This window comes from Alosa alosa, chromosome 6 (genome assembly GCF_017589495.1).
Source record: "Alosa alosa isolate M-15738 ecotype Scorff River chromosome 6, AALO_Geno_1.1, whole genome shotgun sequence".
In the NCBI taxonomy this organism is placed as follows: domain Eukaryota; kingdom Metazoa; phylum Chordata; class Actinopteri; order Clupeiformes; family Clupeidae; genus Alosa; species Alosa alosa.
Window position 1 is genome coordinate 22,312,247 of NC_063194.1, and position 20,065 is coordinate 22,332,311.

At 45.1% G+C, this 20,065-nt stretch overlaps 1 protein-coding gene across 9 annotated transcripts; it reads right to left on the reverse strand.

Moving 5' to 3' along the window:
- Positions 1 to 276: 276 nt before the first annotated feature.
- rhot1a (ras homolog family member T1a) lies at positions 277 to 20,043 on the reverse strand. Of its 9 annotated transcripts, none has more exons than XM_048245260.1 (21): positions 19,603 to 20,043; positions 18,197 to 18,255; positions 18,017 to 18,098; positions 17,775 to 17,818; positions 17,597 to 17,650; positions 17,416 to 17,468; positions 16,538 to 16,646; positions 15,300 to 15,401; positions 15,036 to 15,134; positions 14,425 to 14,533; positions 14,044 to 14,164; positions 13,817 to 13,901; positions 13,459 to 13,604; positions 13,192 to 13,292; positions 12,949 to 13,079; positions 12,539 to 12,622; positions 12,257 to 12,379; positions 9,038 to 9,240; positions 5,586 to 5,690; positions 3,911 to 4,048; positions 277 to 1,826 (listed from the first exon to the last, which is right to left on the reverse strand). In XM_048245260.1, the coding sequence occupies exons 1-21, from the start codon at positions 19,637 to 19,639 to the stop codon at positions 1,709 to 1,711; spliced, it is 2,103 nt and encodes a 700-aa protein (XP_048101217.1). In that variant the 5' UTR covers positions 19,640 to 20,043; the 3' UTR covers positions 277 to 1,708. The 9 variants fall into 9 exon arrangements, with proteins under 9 accessions (XP_048101217.1, XP_048101216.1, XP_048101218.1 ...); XM_048245259.1 differs by lacking the exon at positions 5,586 to 5,690 and adding an exon at positions 6,393 to 6,515; XM_048245267.1 differs by lacking the exon at positions 277 to 1,826 and adding an exon at positions 8,818 to 8,864 and having other exon boundaries at positions 3,997 to 4,048.
- Positions 20,044 to 20,065: the final 22 nt, after the last annotated feature.

The window sequence follows — 20,065 nt, forward strand, 5'->3', positions numbered from 1 at the left end:
TTCTACAAATCAAACGTGTCTTTCAAGCATCTTCCTGCTGGGAAGATTCACTGAGAAATGGGAAGCAGTAGAGGTAATACAGTGGAAGCAGTGATGAGAAATGAATGTCGGCTTATCACACTGGATTTAGGGTTTTCAAATATCTGTGGAGGATAAATGAGAACACAATGATATGGTCGAGCCTTTATCACCTTTAGGCATAAAATGATCATTTAACAGGTGGTTCCTCTAGTGACCCGTGTTGCTATGCGGGAAGAAACACTCACGAGACACAGGTAGATCACACAGTTATTTATTGTAAATGCAGGATAAGTCAGAAATGAATAAAACATGTTCTACCATCTGTTTTGAGCCAGAACTTAAATAATAATAGTAATGATGATGATACATAATTCTGGTGAGAGTGCAACATACGAGTAAGTAACGTCTGTGTGGTGGTACGGAGTCCATCAAGGAGAGAGAGAGAGAGAGAGAGAGAGAGAGAGAAAGGAGCTTAATGGATACGACCCTGGTCATGAGCGCATGTTCTGTGTATGATGCAATTTAAAACAATGTAACCAGTAGAGGGCACCACATACCTCTCTGTAGAGTGTGCGTGTGTGTGTGTGTGTGTGGGGGGGTGTGTCCTTAAATCGTCTCTGGTGACAGGCAGGGGAGCAGGCCAGAGTGGTGGGCCCACAGTCAGTCAGTCAGTCGGTCGGTCAGTCAGTCGGTCAGCTCCCCTCCCTCATACAGCACAGAGGGGGCAAAGACACTCTCAAACTCCAAGGAGAGAAGTCAGCCAGCTCATCGAATAACTCAAGTTCATTTAATTGTTCTTCAGAATTCTTCTTTTCCGCGAGTGATCAAGTGTACTCAACAATCATAATAAAAAAAAAAAAAAAAAAAAACACAAATTACAAAAGAAAGATAACTAACTCTGATCTGTGCCTGTTTCCATGCAATGCCAAACAAAAAAAGTTAAAATTGACAACACAAAGAAAGAAAAAAGGATCAAAAAGCAGAGAAAAAAAGGTTAATAAATTAATACATCTGCAATGTGTCTTGATAACACACAACCTTTGACAGGTTAGAAATGGCTTGGTGTTGGTAGTCTCTCCCCTGGGTAGTGTGACAATGCAATCCTCCTTTCATGACCTTTCACCTCAGAGACAATGAGTGTGATCTTAGGTATATTCAGAGCACTATATACAGTTTATAAACATGGAGGTCAGTCCCATCTGAGCTGAGAACCCTGTACTGCCACAGCTACCTGCAATTCCTCCTTGTTCTGGGCGCTCGAATACTGGCCTGAGAGCAGTTTAGACCTGCCTTTAGAAAAACCAGCAGATGGCGGGGCTAACCAGGAAGGCAACTGTACTGCAGCTGTCAGCAGAGTTCGAAAAATGCCCTTTTTAATACAGATGATGGTGGCTTTTTGTCAGGCGCATGGGTTCCAATAAGCCTCCGAAGAAAAATAGTTGCAACTTTTAATGTTCTTTTTTTCCCATGTCAAATATATATACATATATGTATAGAAAAAAATGTAGAATCTATGTCTATGATTTGCAACGTTTCTAGTTAAACTTTGACTCAACCAGGGACATTAGGATGAAGAGGAGGGAAGGATTAGATGGGGACGGGCTGGGGGGAGGGGGGTGTTGTAGTTCTGGAGGGGTAGGGGGAGGGGGCAGGGTGAGCAACACACAGGTGTGTGTGTTGACACTGATCACCGCTGCTTGAGGATGGCCTTGTACATGGCAAAGCCCAGCACTGCAAAGACGGTGGCACCCAAACTCGCCCGCAGCCAGAAGGTGGAGTTCTTCAGGTCAGCCTGGGTCATGTGTCTAGAGAGAGAGAGAGAGAGAGAGAGAGAGAGAGAGAGAGAGAGAGAGAGAGAGAGAGAGAGAGAGAGAGAGAGAGAGAGAGAGAGAGAGATGGGAGATATTCTGTACAATGGGAATATTCTCTTGTCTCAAAAATGAAAATGACCAACTTTTTTGTCCAGGGGAGAATCTTTCTTTAGGGTTAGTCTCTAGTGATGGACTGAGGAGAAGGGCTTTGCTGGGTTAAACTAGCAGTTCTAAAGTAGTGCTGCAGGGCTGAGGAGAGCATGGAAGAGGGGCTGTTGTGGCTTTGCTGAATGGACAACAGTATGAGTAACGGCAGAGAGAAGGAGCCTCAGAGGAAGGGGAACACCATGACAAAAGAAGAGACAGAAGCGGTTAGAGAAGCAGCGTGCTCACAAGATCTCCAGCGGCTCTGGGCCGCCTTCCACTGGAGAAGCTTGTGTGTGTGTGTGGGTATTTGTGTGTGTGTGTGTGTGTGTGTGTGTATGTGTATGTGTGTGTGTGTGGGTATTTGTGTGTGTGGGTATTTGTGTGTGTGTGTGGGTATGTGTGTGTGTGGGTATTTGTGTGTGTGTGGGTATGTGTGTGTGTGTGTGGGTATTTGTGTGTGTGTGTGTGTATTTGTGTGTGTGTGGGTATTTGTGTGTGTGTGTGGGTATTTGTGTGTGTGTGTGGGTATTTGTGTGTGTGTGGGTATTTGTGTGTGTGTGTGTGGGTATTTGTGTGTATGTGTGTGTGTATGTGTGTGTGTGTGTTTGTGTGTGTGTGGGTATGTGTGTGTGGGTATTTGTGTGTGTGTGGGTATTTGTGTGTGTGTGTGGGTATTTGTGTGTGTGGGTATTTGTGTGTGTGTGGGTATTTGTGTGTGTGGGTATGTGTGTGTGTATGTGTGTGTGTGTTTGTGTGTGTGTGGGTATGTGTGTGGGGTATGTGTGTGTGTGTGGGTATTTGTGTGTGTGTGTGGGTATTTGTGTGTGGGTATGTGTGTGTGTATGTGTGTGTGTTTTGTGTGTGTGTGGGTATGTGTGTGTGTGGGTATTTGTGTGTGTGTGTGTGGGTATTTGTGTGTGTATGTGTGTGTGGGTATGTGTGTGTGTGGGTATGTGTGTGTGGGGGTATTTGTGTGTGTGGGTATTGTGTGTGTGTGTGGGTATTTGTGTGTGTGGGTATGTGTGTGTGTGGGTATGTGTGTGTGTATGTGTGTGTGTGTATGTGTGTGTGTGTGTGTGTGTGTGGGTATGTGTGTGTGTGGGTATTTGTGTGTGTGTGTATGTGTGTGTGTGTGTGTGGGTATTTGTGTGTGTATGTGTGTGTGTGGGTATGTGTGTGTGTGGGTATGTGTGTGTGGGGTATTTGTGTGTGTGGGTATGTGTGTGTGTGTGTGGGTGTATGTGTGTGTGGGTATGTGTGTGTGGGTATGTGTGTGTGGGTATGTGTGTGGGTGTTTGGACATCCTGTCCAAACCTCCTCCGGCATGACCAGGAGTTAATTAGTCAAACTGCCAGTGAAGCACATGGTCACACAGTGAAGCACAACTCCTTCAGCCACTCAGACTGCATCGCAGTGGCCTCCTAAAGACCCATGACCACAGATCCAGAACCCAAAATCTGTTTCTTTTCTTTTTTTTGTTAAACAATCAGAACCCAACAATAGGAAACCTATTCCTCAGATAACTCAGGATAGGCAGGTGGCTTCCTTGAAACCCTTAGAAGGGCCATACAAATAAACACAACCATAAGGTTCACCGTCAGCCTCGGGATCATTTGACACGATTCAGAAGGCTAGAATCTACGTTAACAAAATGATGGATGGCTTCAGTTAGATCACTGTCTTTTTATCTAGGTGAGTACTAAAACTAGGAATGTTTTCAGCTGAAAACGCCACAAAGTCAAGTCATCTAGTATTGTCCACAGAGTGGCAGCCCTGAGTGTACTCCCTAGATATGCACTGATGAACTTGTACAGACGTTCCTTGCACATCCCAAGAGACGTGTCTTTTGAATGGGAGCGTTAGTTTCACACTGCCTACCGGGGAGAGACGTAGACGTGAGTGGCACATGCCCCAGCAGGCATCACCATTACCTGGGCATAAAGGGATCGACAGACGACTCCATGTAGATGGACTCCTCTACATAGGTGACCTCGTGCACCTGGTGGATGAGGCTGGAGTCCTCATCAGTCAAGAGGCATGCGCCCAGGTGCTCGACATAGGGCCGCAACCTTACACACACACATGCACAGGAGGCCGGTTCAGCAGGCCCCAAACCACAGAGGTAATGACACCACAGCATTTACCTTGCAAACTCCCAAAATAAACAACCACACACAGCACCCCAAACCCAAACATGCTATGCACACACACACACACACACACACACACACACACATTAGCCTATCAGGTATAGGAACACCGGTAAGCACTGAAAACACAGCACCAGAAAACCTAAAGATCTTGTTTTGGGCTATTCATCAAATTCAGACATTTTTGGTGAATATTGCATTTATTAACTGAAGCTTTACAACTTCACTGGTCTGTATTTTTCTTAACCTATCTGCACTGAACATTCTGCTTCACATGCTAATTTGTGCTTGAAATGTATATAAAATACTGAGTGATAACACAAAATGCTGGTCAGTGTGGTATTAAAGCGGGTAACTTACATGCAGTTCTCCCAAAAAGTGCCAACATCTCTTAAACCCAACACAATACCTTTAATATAGGCTTTGAAATATTGAAGCTAGTCTGAAGCATTAAAACACACACCAGGCTTCACCACACGCATGTTAACACAGGACGGTAAGCACCCAAGCACAGTCACTAACACACCAAGCATGTAGAATATGAGACACAATGAGAAGGCCCTACTGCGATTGACTATAGTTAGAGCATACGTAGTTACAAGGCAAAACCCAGCGACACCGTGAGAGAAGGTCAGTCTAATGCGCATGCCAAGAAGGCCGATTAGCATGAGGTCAATAAATGCACAGCAAAAAGGAACACAGCCATCCAAGCACATGACTTTGAACACCTATAGAGGGGAAAAAACACACAAAAGGACAAAGACACCACAATACAATGGAATTAGTTCACAATTGTATTCCAAATTACAATTCAATTCACATGTACACATTTATCTAAGGGATCAATACAGGACATTTACTGTTAACAGTAATTCAAAGACACCACTGCACTCTACACATACTAAGCATCAGACGTGACACTACGATTAAAAGTAGAGAGTAGGAAACTTTGCAGAAATCTCTCAACCTTAGTAAAAACTGAACTATCCAATGAGCACCAAGAGACCATAGTCAGGTTAGTAAGGTTAGAGAATTCCTGAATGATGCAGGTTAATCCAGATTTAGCCTTTGCATATCCACGGTTCCAAATACGGTATAAATTAATCCATTCGATAATTGTAAATGGTGTCATCACTAGCTGCTCATCAAATGTACTGTTTTGTATATTCATGTTTTCACTAGCCCTATCAAATCATTATTGTCATCATTAATGTTTTTACTGCAAATACTCAGTAAGTGTATAAAACTGCGGACTGAATGAATGCAAACAAACTAAGCCAAACTACGTCCATTTTTAACTTGTTCCAGACCATTTCAAGTGAATGGTGAAGGGCATTTGCCAACGCCAGCACACCACCAACTCAACCCCACAGCCACGTTGTTAATGAGTCCCGTGTTAGGAGCGCATGCGTTGCGTTTGTGTGCGGGATGGTGAGTGACACATGCAGATACCTCCCTAGCTAGCAGGCCAGTGGGCTTGCGTCCCCAGTGCAGGGCCTGGGTTAGCAGGACGCCGAGACTGCTGCTCCACGGCCACGAGGAGGGGGACGAACGAACAGCGCTGCAGCGGACATGGAGATGGAGAGGCAGCCATTATACACACACACACACACACACACACACACACTCTATGACACACTCTCAGACAGAAAGACAGACACAAGCCCCAAAGTGGACTCTATACTGCTCAACAGCACGCTACTGCTCATCCACGTCTCCTCTGTGTCACACACACACACACACACTTTGTTAAATGGGATAAACTTGAGATTATTAAACCCAGTTCTTAGCAGAAACTGATCCAACTCATCATTTGGACAACTGCTGGAGATCTGCTCCATCAACCACCAAGTCAGCAAGACAAAAACCCCTCAACGCCAATCAACCAATCTAATCAATCCCAAGGAAGCCACCTCCACACATAAACACTCCCTACATAAGTGACCCATCGCTGCACCAGATCGTGGTTCCTCTGTGTGTGTGTTTGTTCACACACACACAGCGCGTGGATATGCAGAGTAAAACCTGAGCGAGACTACAGCTCCCACCAAGAGAGAGAGAGAGCGCCAGGTCAGCAAAAAGAGCCAGTGTTAGAAAGCTAAGCTAACAGTAGAGAGAGAGAGAGAGAGAGGCTGGAGCAACAAAAAAAAGTGGACGAGAACACGGCACAGCTCCTTGACAAGGTCCAGATAGAGAGAACAAAGGGGGATGGTGGGGGGAGGCGAGAGAGAGAGAACACGAGCGATGGTGTGACTTTTGAGACCTGTTGAGAAGGGCCGTGTAGAGGGTGGCCTTGATAGAGCGCACCAGCTCAGAGTTCATCAGGTTGTGCGAGACGCAAAAGGTGCACCGGTTGCAGGCGCACATGCACCGCAACTTGGCGTGGCTGTGAAGACAGACACACACACACACACATTCATACACAGAAGCACACACGAACATGTACACGTACACACGAACATGTACACGCACACACACACACACACACACACACACACACACACACACACACACAGACAAAACGGCTGATCAAGATGTTGCACCATCCAGTTGGTAGTAGGGCTTATATCCCAGGGACGCCCAATATCGGGAAGTGGCTCCACATTCTTTCGTAGCACCTGATATGGGCAAAGAGGATGGGGGGCAGAGATAGGGTTTGGAGGTACGGGTAGGCTAGGACAGGGGACTGTGGGCAATGGGATGCCCTGGGTAAGGCTTTGGAGATCTGGGTAGGGCCATGTTGGGGACTGGTGAGGATTGGAGGGGCTTAGGTGAGGATTGGAGTTTGGGACTGGGAAGGGACAGGGTCTCAGGTAGTGGAATAAGGGAGGGTTGGGATAAAGCCAGGTACAATTGAAAGAATAAAAAAAACATGTATGAGAACATAAAATAAAACCCAAAGGCCAATAAAACTGACAATGACAAAATGCTGATACTCATCAATGCTATGGGGCTTAGCTAAATAAATGACCAGGTCTTCGTAGAATGATGAACAGAATCAAAGCCCCTTAAAAACACAACTTCATTCTGACATTAATGAACTGATGGCATTGAGAGACAGGTGCTCTACCAGGGGTGGCTTCAGACCAGAACAGCAGAAGGAGCAACACAACAAAGAAAAAGAAAGGATCAAAGGAAAAAGGGAAAAAAGGAGAGAAAAAGAGGATCATCAAAACCCACGCATCAATGTTTTAACTAAAGCCCTGACCAGAATGTCCCTTACCCAGTCATCGTCTCTCTGAACACCTGTGGCACTGGGCTTGACTGGCTCTTAGTACTAACATACTCAAATCACTGCACAATAGACTCCATTTGTGGTCGTCGTCAATTGACCTCTACGACTCATCCGGGCAGACGAGTGGAAATCGATGCAGGAAGTCAGGAATCTACTCACTGGACGCACTGGTCACTCCACAGCAGGGAGACCTCAGTTAGCCCTCTTTCTCTCATCTCTTTACACAGTGCTTTCAGCCATTGTCAACTCCAGAGGAGTGATGGTGGCCAGAGTTGGCCTATGTTACTGAGTGAGGGTACAGTTAGGTTGGTCTTGGTTAGAACCACTATTTTTCTTTTCATATTTTCTGCAGAGATGCAGTATATTGTGCAGGATGAAGCGTAATGAGGATATTAAACTTTTCCCAAACGGTATTGGGTCGGTGCGAAATGCTTTTGCATCCCAAACCCCTGTAAGATAGTGGCAGACTGATGAGTCTCAAATCTCATCTGAGATAGAGAATTGGTCTGGGGACACTACATTCACTTACAGTTTCCAAGGGGCGTGGCCAGCAGTGAAACTGAACTTAAATCGGTAGATACAACTCTTCCCAAATCATTTCAGAAGTACAGCAAACACATCTTTCTTGTAAAGGAAAATACACGTCCATGTCCTTTAACACTGATACCATCAGCACAGCCAAGTAGTAGATTCATTTGGGATCACCCAGGCTAGGTCAGGATGCTTCTAAGTATGCTATATTAAGGCAGGTAATCACCAGTGCTATTACAAAGATTGCCATTTTGAATGTGTGGGCACTGGATGCTTTTATCCAAACTCACTAGTGTTTCCCATACATTGACTTATTTATGGCAGCCCACCACAATATCAACATTGACCACCACACATTGATTTTCCAAGTTGTACTAAATTGTGCTTAAATCTGGTTAGCATCATAACCATGCTGTGCTAATTTGTTAAAAACTATTGTATTCAAATGAATTCTGCAAACCCAACCACCACAAATGGAATTCAATTCTGTGGGAAACACGGCACTAACAGCACAGGGGAGGTATACGCATATATGTATGCATGCACACATAGGTATGCATCCTCCCTGGGAAACATAAACTGTGACACATGTACATGTAGTGAGAATAAAAAGAGGAAGAAATGGAATTCTCCTAAGGAGAGCCGTTTTAGTTGACAGTGCGCATGTTTGTAGCTCATCTGCTTGTGTGTTGAAGAGTACTGGGACACACTTGAGAGAGCTAATGAAAATGCAAAAAGTCAAAAATGATTCCAGTGGAAAAACAAGCAAACCTACTTTCAACGGAAAAGTTGGTAAGCTTATTCCATACACGGGCAATTGACCTAATGATGTTTTGGGGAGAAAAAGCTACTAAAAAAAACAAAACACCAGAAAAATCCAGTTGGTTAACATTATATTTTGGAAGGGATGAGTGTTCTGAACCTGGACTACACAGCCTGATGAGGGCCCCTCTAGATCCAACAGCAACACTGAGGAACAGCAGAGTGAGGACAGAGATGGGGGAGGAGGGATGGGGGAAAGTACATCAAAAATACAGACAGGAAAACAGAGAGAGAGAGAGAGAGAGAGAGAGAGAGAGAGAGAGAGAGAGAGAGAGAGAGAGAGAGAGAGAGACAGAGAGAGGAATAAAAACTATACTCACGGGTACATGGCCATGGTGGTGAGTTTGGTGTAGATGTCTTTGCTTGGTGCGTCGGTGCTGTTGCAGGTGAATGGCTGTGGCGGGTGCAGCCGGTGCTTGCGGCAGAAGTCCAGTGGGGGGAGGGTGCTCTGCTGCCGCACCTCGTGCAGGTCCGACTTGGCGGCAATGATCATGCACGGCGTCTTACTGTCCATGAAGTAGCGCTGCAGGGGGGGAGAAGAAGGTGATGTGTGAATGGGTGTCTTTGAACTATTGTTAATCTGCAACAGCTTTACAAAAACACTTCATATGTAGTAAACACATGATAGAAATGAATGCTAGAGATGTTTACATTAAAGCAGATTTTGACAAAAGCTAAATACATACAAAAAACAATAGGTTTATAAAATATGTATCGTAACACCTCCAATGATCACACATTTCGTTCTAAAACAACAATGTTTTTAATACTTCAAAATAACATCTATCTATAAAGCAAGAAGCGTCTGTGTGTCCTAATGTCTGTGTGTCCTAATGTCTGTGGCACGCATATCTCGCTGACCGTTTGTCAGACTGATTTCAAACTTGGCAGGTGTCTTGCTATGGGCATGAGTAAGTGCAGTGCCAGATTTGACGTTGTTTGAATAAGAAATGCAAAAGATATTGTTAAATATATCGGTAAAAGAAGCACACATTGGCTTTCGCCGCTAGCCACTCCCCCTCCCACACAGCACTGTATTGTAAGCTACCAGTGAGGATGGAAGCAGGGCTTTGGCAGAACTGGATCAGTGTAGGTTACACGGGTAAAATGTTAAGCAAAGATGTGTTAACATGCCTGTCCTCAACAATAAAGACCCCCTGTATGCGGTTTGCTTGCATAAAATGACTCCGAACACGCCAACACACACAGGTATAAAGCGGCTCTTCAAAATGACGTAAAAGATGATGTGCAATAAACGGACACTTCGAATAGCCCAGGCTACTTTGGACTGTCTTTAGACTTTGAATAAGCAAACGACAATCCCAACTGCAAGGTCCTAAATTGAAACGAGCGATAATGGTCCTGAATTAAAGAACGTATCAGAATGCCACACATGCAAAGCATAACCAGCCACAAGCAACGAGTGGCAGACAGAGTGTGATGTCACTTATATGCCTCCAGAGACTGTTTTTGAGTCACACCGTTGCAAATTTTATATGATAATGCATCATTCCACAAAATGGTTTGTTTTCTCTATCATCAAGTTATTCAATAGGCTAAGCAAATAGCCTTGACTCAAAACAGCTGTTAGGATTATGTCATTTTGATTTGTAAAAAATGTCACATGCTTAAATTCTGCTCACTTCACATTTATTATATTATTATATTATCTGTATTCATTATTGAATGCTTACCTGGAATTATGTTTTTCCCCATCATCCTATTTTTAAAGCCTTAAATGAACCTTACATTGTTCAGTAGCCATAGGTGTGTAGATTTGAACAAAACCTGGTTTGGTTCTTACCGCGGCTTTTACTGCCTGAAATATCCGATTTTGTTAACCACGCTCGGAGGTTAGTGCCGGCCTGGTGGGTCATCTACTTCCACCCTTTCACAAGAACGGTTAAACCGAGAATTCTCGTCGCTACTTCAAAATTCCACTGGAGCTCCAAGCGGATTTGTACATGCAGCCTTACAACACTGTTTACAGCTCTTCGAGTCACAGTAAAATGTAATTTTTGGTACATAGCTAATTAAGATACACCAATGGTGTGGGTGCTTGCGTTTCTTTAGGAATCCGCCGTCTTGGTTTGTATAGAAATTAATATTAAGTGACACATACACGCAAGAGGACGGAAAGACGGGACTGATGGTAATAGGGGGCGTTCCGATATGTTGGCTCTCAACAAAGGCGGTCGCATTTTCTCTCCCTCTCCTCCCCTTATCTTCCCTGCTTTGCTCCTTTGTCTTGTCTAGTCTACTGTCTCATACTTTGAGAGACTCTCTCTGCACTGCTCTCCAAACTAAAAAATCATGGATTTGATCGACTGGTCTCTCAACGCAACTGACACCATCTTCTCGACGAGAAGCTTGGGTTCGGGGGAACCTGACTGCCCTGCTGAAACGTTCGCAGCAGGCTTCTCGATGGACGCGTGGGGGAAGTGGCGGGTCGTGTGCCTGGCGGCTCTTTCCACGGAGGACATTGAAGATATCTACCTATTTGGAACCATGATAACAGGTCTTTTGCTGATTGGATTAGGCATTGGCCTGGTTTATCGAGGAATTCAGAAAACGGTGACAGCTGTTCAAAGCCCCATAACGCTGCCTGTCATGATTGATGAAGTGGGCAGTGCTGTCGGCACCCAGACTGGGACTATCAAGCAGTTGATGGATACCAGGATGGATTTTATGGATACTAGGTTGGATAACATCATGGAGAAGCTCACTGCTTTACAAAGGCAATTGGACCAAAATGGACTAAGAGAGTAGTCGTGTAAATTGGAATGCGGCTACTCGCCCCAAGACCAAATAATTACAATCTTATCTGCTTTTGACCCACCTCAACCAGCACCTGCCTCGGCCAAGGCCGCGGCTAGAACAACACCTCCCCCGGAAAAGTACTGCAGTGAGACGCTCTTGTGTTCCTACAGACACCTGCTGATTGTGGGCCCTGTCTGGGAACTGATCAAGGTTGTCTCCATAGCAACTTGCTGTGTTATTGCTGTTATTGCTATGACAATACTGCGGACTGAGACACTAAGATTATGATGCCAGGCAGAGCGACTCTCCAGGCCTACACATACACGAACTCCTAAACATATATACAACATGCAGTCACCCCCACTACCCCCCATCCCTCGCCTTCGACGCTTTGTACTCCCAGTCTGACAAGCGGGTCTGTGTCCAGCGCCGGAAATGGCTGCTTGCCTGCACTGGACTCCATCCACCCACCACTCCCCTCCCCTGTTGCAAGCCGTGTCTTTCATGTTATAAAGTGTACGGACTATGTGCTTATGTTGCTGAGGTGTTTTTCCCTGTTCCCACACTGTACTCCCCATAGGAGCATAGTCTGGGGGTTGCTTTTTTTCTCCTCCCCTCTCCTCATGTTATGCTGTATTTTCTCCATTATACTACATTTCGTTGTCTCTGTACTTGTACTCTGCACAATGGCAATAAAGTTGAATCTAATCGGATCTAATCTAATCTAATATAATGATATTGTTTATAACTTTCTGATTCTATCTGTGTGATGAGATTACCTTGTAGGCCTTGGCGCAGTACTCAAAGGAACGTGGGTTGCTGACATCATAGATCAGACAGACCACATCACAGGCCAAATCTGTGTCTGAAAGGAAGTCCAGGTCTGGAGACACCTCATGAAGCTAAAGCCGAGTGGAAAGCAGTCAAAAGAGGGAGAGGAGGGTAGGGGGAGCATGGAGAGAAAGCAAGATGAATGGAGTGAGGAAGAAGCCAACCGTTAGTATTAGACCCACACCACCTGCTCTCTGCACACCTGTCTGATGGATATGACCTGAACCTACCAGCAGGTACTTCTCCTGGCCGTAGACGTAGGTGGTGTTCATGGCGTAGTAGGACTTGTGATCATCTTTTATCTTCCGCTGTCGCTGAAAGATCAAACAAATAGAATGAGAATAAGAATGATCACATTTAAATGACGGACTCTTTGAGGAGACCTGAGTAGCTTCTATAGTATGTAAGAGTCACATCAGTTGTAAAAGAAACAACAAAAAAAACAGGTTGTACTGTCAGAGATATTGCAATGGTGAAAACACACAGAATATGTGTATGTATGTGTTTCTAAATGTGTATGTGTGAGTATGTGTGTGCATGCGTATCTGAGTACGTACACACTTTCTATACAGCCAGGCATCCATATAGATTGTGCTTTTTGCTAAGTATAGGTAACCTAAATGTGTGTGAGTGTGCTCACCACGAGGTTCCTCTCAAGGAAAGCCTGCAGAAAGCCGCTCTTGCCACTGTTGTGTGCTCCCAGCACGTTACAGCGGAACACGCTGCGCTGCGTCTGCTTCTTCTGCAGGTCAATACGCTTGTTCCGCGTCACTGATCACACAAAGCCCACACAGCAGTTAGCAACCAGATCTACCACAAGGGGTTTCATCTTTTGCCTTCATTCAGAGACGGATATTTAGGCATACAACAGGCACACTCTCACCTGTGATAGCAGCTGCTTGAGACTCTTGTTCGTTAATGATGGAATAGCCAAGGTAGCCCAGGTACTCTAGACACCTCTGCACATCCAGGTACGTCGTTAGCCTGACAAACAAACAAAAAAAAACAAACATGTCAAAAGACTAATGGGCACCAAAATAGAATCTGTCCACGGGCACATTAACAGCACAAGATAACCAAGAGCCAAAAAATGGCCTCTTATCAGGACTATAAACCTTTGCTCCTGCTGTGCAGGGGGACTCCTACTTACGTCCACTGTGATAGGTATCCCTGGTAGGTGATCCAGCCCTGCTCGTTGGTGCAGACAGTGTTGTTGACGTCAGGGCCCCAGGGCATGTAGGGGAAGACTTTGAATAGGTCCTTCAGCTCATCAGGGGACAGAGCACAGTCTCGGTCCTGCAAGGACGAGGAAATGTCAAAGAAAAAAAAGACCGAAACCCCCAATTCCCAAGCACCTAGCTCACAAGGCCACATTCCTGGGTTTAAAAAAAAGCCACAAACACTGCTAAACTTGTCCTGAGCAATGTTATTTATTAATCAGTAGCCAACTATCGACCACATAGTTGAAGGTGTTGTTTCATATCAGACCTACATAGAAAAACACTCACTTTGTCATGCTTGTCAAAGACACCCTGCAGGAAGAGATACGCATTGTGGTTCAGCTCTGTGGTGCAGTCTGACGGGATCTTCAGCCTGGCAGAGGAAAACAGTTAACTCCTATTAAGCAGAGCCCAGTCAGCACCATAGATCTTCTATCAGGAAGCCAGAGTGAATTCTGGGAACAGTAGTTTTTTAATGGCCTTTAGATGTGGGGCGAGTGGTGGAGAGGACTCACAGTGGAAACAGGTACTCCTGTGTAAGCTCCAGGTCGTCGTCGTAGCCGAAACGCCGCAGGACAGTCCAGGTGGTCTCGTGCCGGCCCCTCTGGATGAAGAGTGTGTGCAGGAACAGGAAACCTGTACAGAGTAGGGAGGGTCAGTTGAAATGTTGTTAGACGCAACAGAACGCCCTCTGTAGTAGTTTTAAATTTGAAGTTGCAGATGACCGATGACTTAAGAACTCACGGAATGAGTTCAAATCACATGTCCCAACTTCACCATGGTTTTTCCACTCTCCTTAGAACTGAACTGTCAGGGCAGTTGGGACGAGCTCAACTGTCTGACGAGAGCAAAGAAAAACCAGTGGGGCAGGATGGCAGAGCCCAGTGGAAGTTCACCTTTGAGTGTGAGGCCGTTGTCCTTCACTCCGTCCGTGATGTTCTTCCTTACCACGTTCTTGACGTCCTCCAAAGCCTGAGCAGCCAGTGGGATGTTGAAACACGTCCTCTGCAGATGGACACAGGCCAACAATGAGTCATGGCAGACAGTCAAACGCAACCTCCCACTGGCAAAACAGGCAAAACCCACATCCAATAATACACCTTGCAACTCAAATGTACATGCTGAGAGCAGGCTGAGAGATACTCCAGTACTCCAATACTGGGGAGATCTGGAACATTTCAAACGTTGGTGCTATAAATGCTCACTGAAGCTTTTGCCTTTTTGCCTTGTCTTTTGGATAACCTTGACATGCCATTTACATTTTAACCCATGTGCTCAACGATTCTCAACTTCCTCACAACAACTCATGGCTCCACATAACTATGTTACCTTGAAACATTTCATGAGAAATACTAGAATGGACAGCATTGTTTCTCGCAAAGGTGTGTCAATGTCAGGCGGGATCAGGCAAGACCGGAAACAGCCCACACTTGCATTCAAGTCTACGCCCAACAACAGGAGTGCTTGTGAGCACACACCTGCCTCTGCAGTATATGTGAACTCGCACCTGGAAGAAGTTGAGCTCGTTGTCGTTCAGAACTCCATCGTTGTCGAGGTCGGACACTTTGAAAATGCGCGTGAGGGATTTGATGCACGACGGCTTCATCTGCAAACACACATGAGTCACAAAGTTAAGTGTGAATCAGGGATCTTTTCATTTCAATGATCTGTCAGTAGAAAAGAACACAGTTCACCAAGCTGGTAAACCATCATGCAGAAGCACATCTGTCTCCTCAGCGGAGTGCTCCAGCAATAGACCCTCCACTCTCACCTCCTTCTCCTCAGGACAGTAGAGTGGTCCTGTAGGGTGCAGTACAGCCTTCTGGGCATAGTAGAACAACTCGGAAATGTTCTTCAGGTTCTTGGCTGAACACTAAAGGGAGAAAAGTAGAGACATACATCAGGCAGACGACCAAGGTGCCTCGGCCAACAGAACAAGCCGAGCTGGCCAGTTATACAATAAAAAAACATTTTTAGTCGTTTGAGAACCTGAAAGCGAACTGTTCAGGCAGCTTGTGCGTGTGTTATCCAACAGTGTAATCTATTACAGTGTTTGACCATGGTACAGTTGAAGTATGCTGAGCGGAGCATTGATGGGCAAATCCACCCAGTCATGAGTTGGCCCAGTCAGACAGAGGAGATGTTTAAAAAGAGACAAGAGCTTCCTCTCCCTGTGGTGGAGAGAGTTCTGAGCTGTGTGGCTCACCACGTAAGCCTCCACTCTCGGGGTCAACACCAATTGCCCTGCTGGGACTGACGCCATCGGCTACTGTAACATGAGCCACGTGTTTGTGTGTGTGTGTGTGTGTGTGTGTGTGTGTGTGTGTGTGTGTGTGTGTAGCGCCAGGGTGACTGCTTAATTCCCTGCCGCTCCGCACGCCCGCACTGTGCCTTGGTCACATGATAGCCAGTCTGGCTGAAGCCCAGGTGGCACACTTGCACGTCTTAGGGAGCCCTTCCTGGTTCACTTCAGGTGTCCGGTGAGGGACGGGGGGGGCTCAACTGTCTGCTACAAAGAGCTCAGGTCTACGCTTGGACCCATTATGATGTGCCAAGAACTATTTAATTGATTAAACTTTTTTTGAATGAATAATGATCACTGACTCCGAATGCCTGCTCCAGCTTTCTAATAGCATATCAGAGTCAGCTTACCGAGTTATGGAATGGAATGTCAGCTGTGCTAGATTAGTGTTCCGCCAAATAAAGTGAGGGCAGGAAATGATTGGGCACCCCAAATCCAAACTGGGACAACAAAACAAAACACTAAGGCTATGGCCCTGGTCCAGTGGTTACTCTCTGTAGGTGGCTCTAACCCTTAAAGGTGTAGGTTTTTGAACATTCTAAGTTCCGCAACAATTGAAGGTTCTAAAATTCCATGTTGAATTTAATGAACCCAGATATTCTTTAGAACGTTCATTTCCCAACATTCCCGTCACACCGGTGTGACGGTACTTCTTTAAGGGCTGAGTGGCAACCCTTGTGTGCGGTGCTGGCCCCGGCCTGGCTCACCTCCACGCAGGTCTCGATCTCAGAGTATTGGTTCATGATGGGCAGGATGGTCTCCATGCTGCTGTGCTCCACCAGGTCCGACTTGTTCCCCACCAGGATCAGCGGCACCCTGCCATGGCATTGCATTACACACAGATCATCACATTAGAAAGGGTAGCGCACACTACGTGCTTGGCTGGCTCCATGTATAAGCAAAGTTCTGCTTAAGACCCACTGCCCTACCCAAGCCAGCCCTTCTTAAAAAACAGGTTGATTCCATATAGCAGGTCAAGGAGTAAGAGAGGGCAGTGTAGTCTCTACTACACACGCAATTATACACACATTCAAACCAGTGTTAGTGTGTACTGTGTGAGTGTTTTGGTCTGTTTCCTGCTGCCCATGCCCGAGAGATAACAGCCTTCAAATACAGGAAGTGACAGGCACTTGTGAGTAGGTATGCTTAGTGGTAAAACAACATATGCCAACCAACAACAGGTGATGACCTGCTCAACATTCACACAGTATACATAGTCATCATACATCAAACTGCTACCAGGCCAAGCATAAATTCTACTGGACTTTGGAATCTCACACTGTGAAAAACAACTGCAGTAGTTGTAGCACATAACACCAAACCCAGCAACAGCAGAATGTGAATCCAACAGCATCTCAACCTGAATAGATTTATCCCCATGTACATATTTCAAGTGTCGTTGTACAGTTTAAAACACAGTGAAGATACTATAAATAGCCAAGCACCAATGGCCTTTCTCAAACAGCACTTAAACCCAGCACAGCACCCATACCCCCTCATCCCACACACATCCGCACATACTACACACACACACACACACACACACAGCTAATCCCCTGTTCCAAATTCAAGGGTTGAAACACACCTGCTGTCTTTGTCCGTTCTGTCGTTGATGAGAGGAATCCAGTGGCTTGTCACCTATATGCAATGACACGATATAGGTCAAATACTGCCTGTAGTACTGTAGTTACTATATGAACCAAAAACATGCAGTGCTTTGTATTCAAACATATTAGCATGGGAGATGTGTACTTAAAAGAACATACCTTCTCAATAGACTTCTTGTTGTTGACAGAATAGACGATGCATATTACATTAGCCTGCAAAAACGGATCATGATTACTACTGAGTATTCCAAAGTCAATTGTCCATTCAGACTACACTTAAAAAAAATCACCCATTCAGACTACACTTAACAAATTCAGCCAAATAGGATACACCCACCTTGGAAATTTCTTGGTATAACTGTTCATCTGACTGCTCAGCCTCTGCATGGAAAAATTATGAGAAATTCTGAATAGGCATATAACTATGCAATGAAACTGGTGTGCTCAATCTGGCAAACTATTAGATCATCCTACAATTTAGAATATTCTTAAATATAAAGACTATTTGAATGAGCCTCTATTTTTTCCCGATCTCATACTGTATGTCATGTGTGTTCTGTCCTGGATCACCACTGTTACCTGAATAGTCCACTATGTGTGTGGGCACTCTTTCTGGTGTGACATCTGCTGGAATGGTAATCTCTTCGGCACGCAGGGGAACCTGACAGAGAACACTGGTGAAACAGGGCTAGAACAATGTGGTGTCCAGGCTACCAGACTCAAATGAGAAGTTCTTAGATGAATGAGCAGATTCTTTACCTCGTCGGGGAACTCCTCACTGACCAATGACATGATCAGTGATGTCTTCCCCACTTTGGCTGCATTGGAAAGTAGCAAATCACTGTTAGATATGTTATTCAAGGGAATTTACTAGAACTATTCGTAGCCTGTGTAGGTGGTAGCCTATGGCTGAGAGGAGTTAAGTGACAAAGTACTACTGCAGGGCAGGCCATAGTACAAGGGCCTCGTTGAGTAATTCAAGAGTTTTGGAAAGACTCACACGTGTGAGTGCATGTCTAGTCTATTTATCAGCAAGGATGAATGCGTGTGTTTGGGTGTACAGATAGTGTAGTATTTCCTCAGTGATGTATCCTAAATGTCACATGCTAAGTTGTCTTAACCTCTGGATAACTGGAGAGGTCTTCGCCCCCTAACAACTGCGAACACGTTACACACGTAGTTTGGCAGCCCGGTTGGAACACTGGCAGCTGAAAAGAATCAAGCCAGCTACAGTATGTAGGCCAGACAGCATCGTCACCAAAACCGATATAAATAGTAGGCTACTGATAAACACTAGCGCCCCTGTCAAAAGGGGTCTGCGACGCTAGTGGTTTATGATAAGGTCAACATACAGCACATACATACTGCTGTTTTGGACGGATAAAGTTGACAAGATCAAAAAAAGATGTTATTTGCCACTGCTTTATGACACAAAAACACAAGCAATGATAACTGTGGTAAGCTACTCTGGCCGGTGTCCCTCCAGAACAATGCGGACATATCTAACAAGCAACCAACGTTACAGCATACGTCAAGATTTTCAGTCTCAGCTGCAGATGTTTTCTTGCTTCAAGTTACTGTTTGGACCCATGCAAAGGCATTCTGTGGGCAATTAGCTTTCTGGTTAAGTGTTGCAAGTAAAAATGCAATTACTATCCACATTACACATCGAGCTGCACTCGACTTGTCAGAAGCTAACTTAACGTACAACACTTGTATTCTCCCACATTTAACCGAGTAGGCAAGCTATGTGGGTACAGTATGACATTGAGATTATCCCATACGCTGGCTAACGCTAGCAGATGCAATTCTTGTCATAAGTTTGACATCATGCATTTTCAAGAAATCGTACAATTAGTAACGTCTACGTTGTTTTGCGCCATTTTTTTTAAAATCAATGAGGTTCGTACAAAATCTTACGTTGTCTCTAACGATACTGTCAACTGCTATTTTGCTGGAGCAACATCCAATCGCTGGACAATTATCTTATGAAAGTGGACTTTATATATAAATAGGGAATATTTATCAAACGGGTTGATAGCTATAACGTTAACGTTAGCCATCAAACAACTTGTCTGATGGACCCAGGGCAATTGAGTCAATGACCGATTCATCCCCAAAATCTAGCTAGTCAGCTAAAATTACAAATTGTTGAAAATACTTACGTTCACCAACCAGCAATATCCTGACGTCCTTTCTCATTGCTGCGATTTTAACTCCAGGCAAAACCAGAACAATTAATTGTATCGAAAATCATCTAAGTGCTGCCCCAATGCCGCGGGGCAATTTGCCGAATGACAGGCCTGCGCGGTTCGAACCCAACCTTGTCTGTCCAACAGCGGCGCTGGGCTATCCTAGCGAATTGTGTTAGCTAATGTTAGGACAAAACGGACAGAGATCTTGCTCTTTGGTCTTGTAATAAGAGCCCCTAAATTAAGCGTTTCACCGTTATATCTCAAAACAAATTAAGGCTATAGACACAAGCATGAATATAATAAAAAATATGTAAGTCCATCATCGTAATTCCAATTTCATAACATTCTGCGTTGAACATTCTAAGCGCACGCCTCCTACGGTTGACCTCCAACAACCGGCAACTACGGAAACTTCAGATGGACAAAAAGACGC

Excerpts from the sequence above, each read along its gene's own strand:
- rhot1a (XM_048245259.1), bottom strand. The coding sequence starts at position 19,639 with ATGAGAAAGGACGTCAGGATATTGCTGGTTGGTGAAC. Across the intron at positions 17,651-17,774 it reads TATACCAAGAAATTTCCAAG|GCTAATGTAATATGCATCGT; the intron begins GTGGGTGTATCC and ends CCGTTTTTGCAG. Across the intron at positions 13,605-13,816 it reads TCTTTGACAAGCATGACAAA|GACCGAGACTGTGCTCTGTC; the intron begins GTGAGTGTTTTT and ends TCGTCCTTGCAG.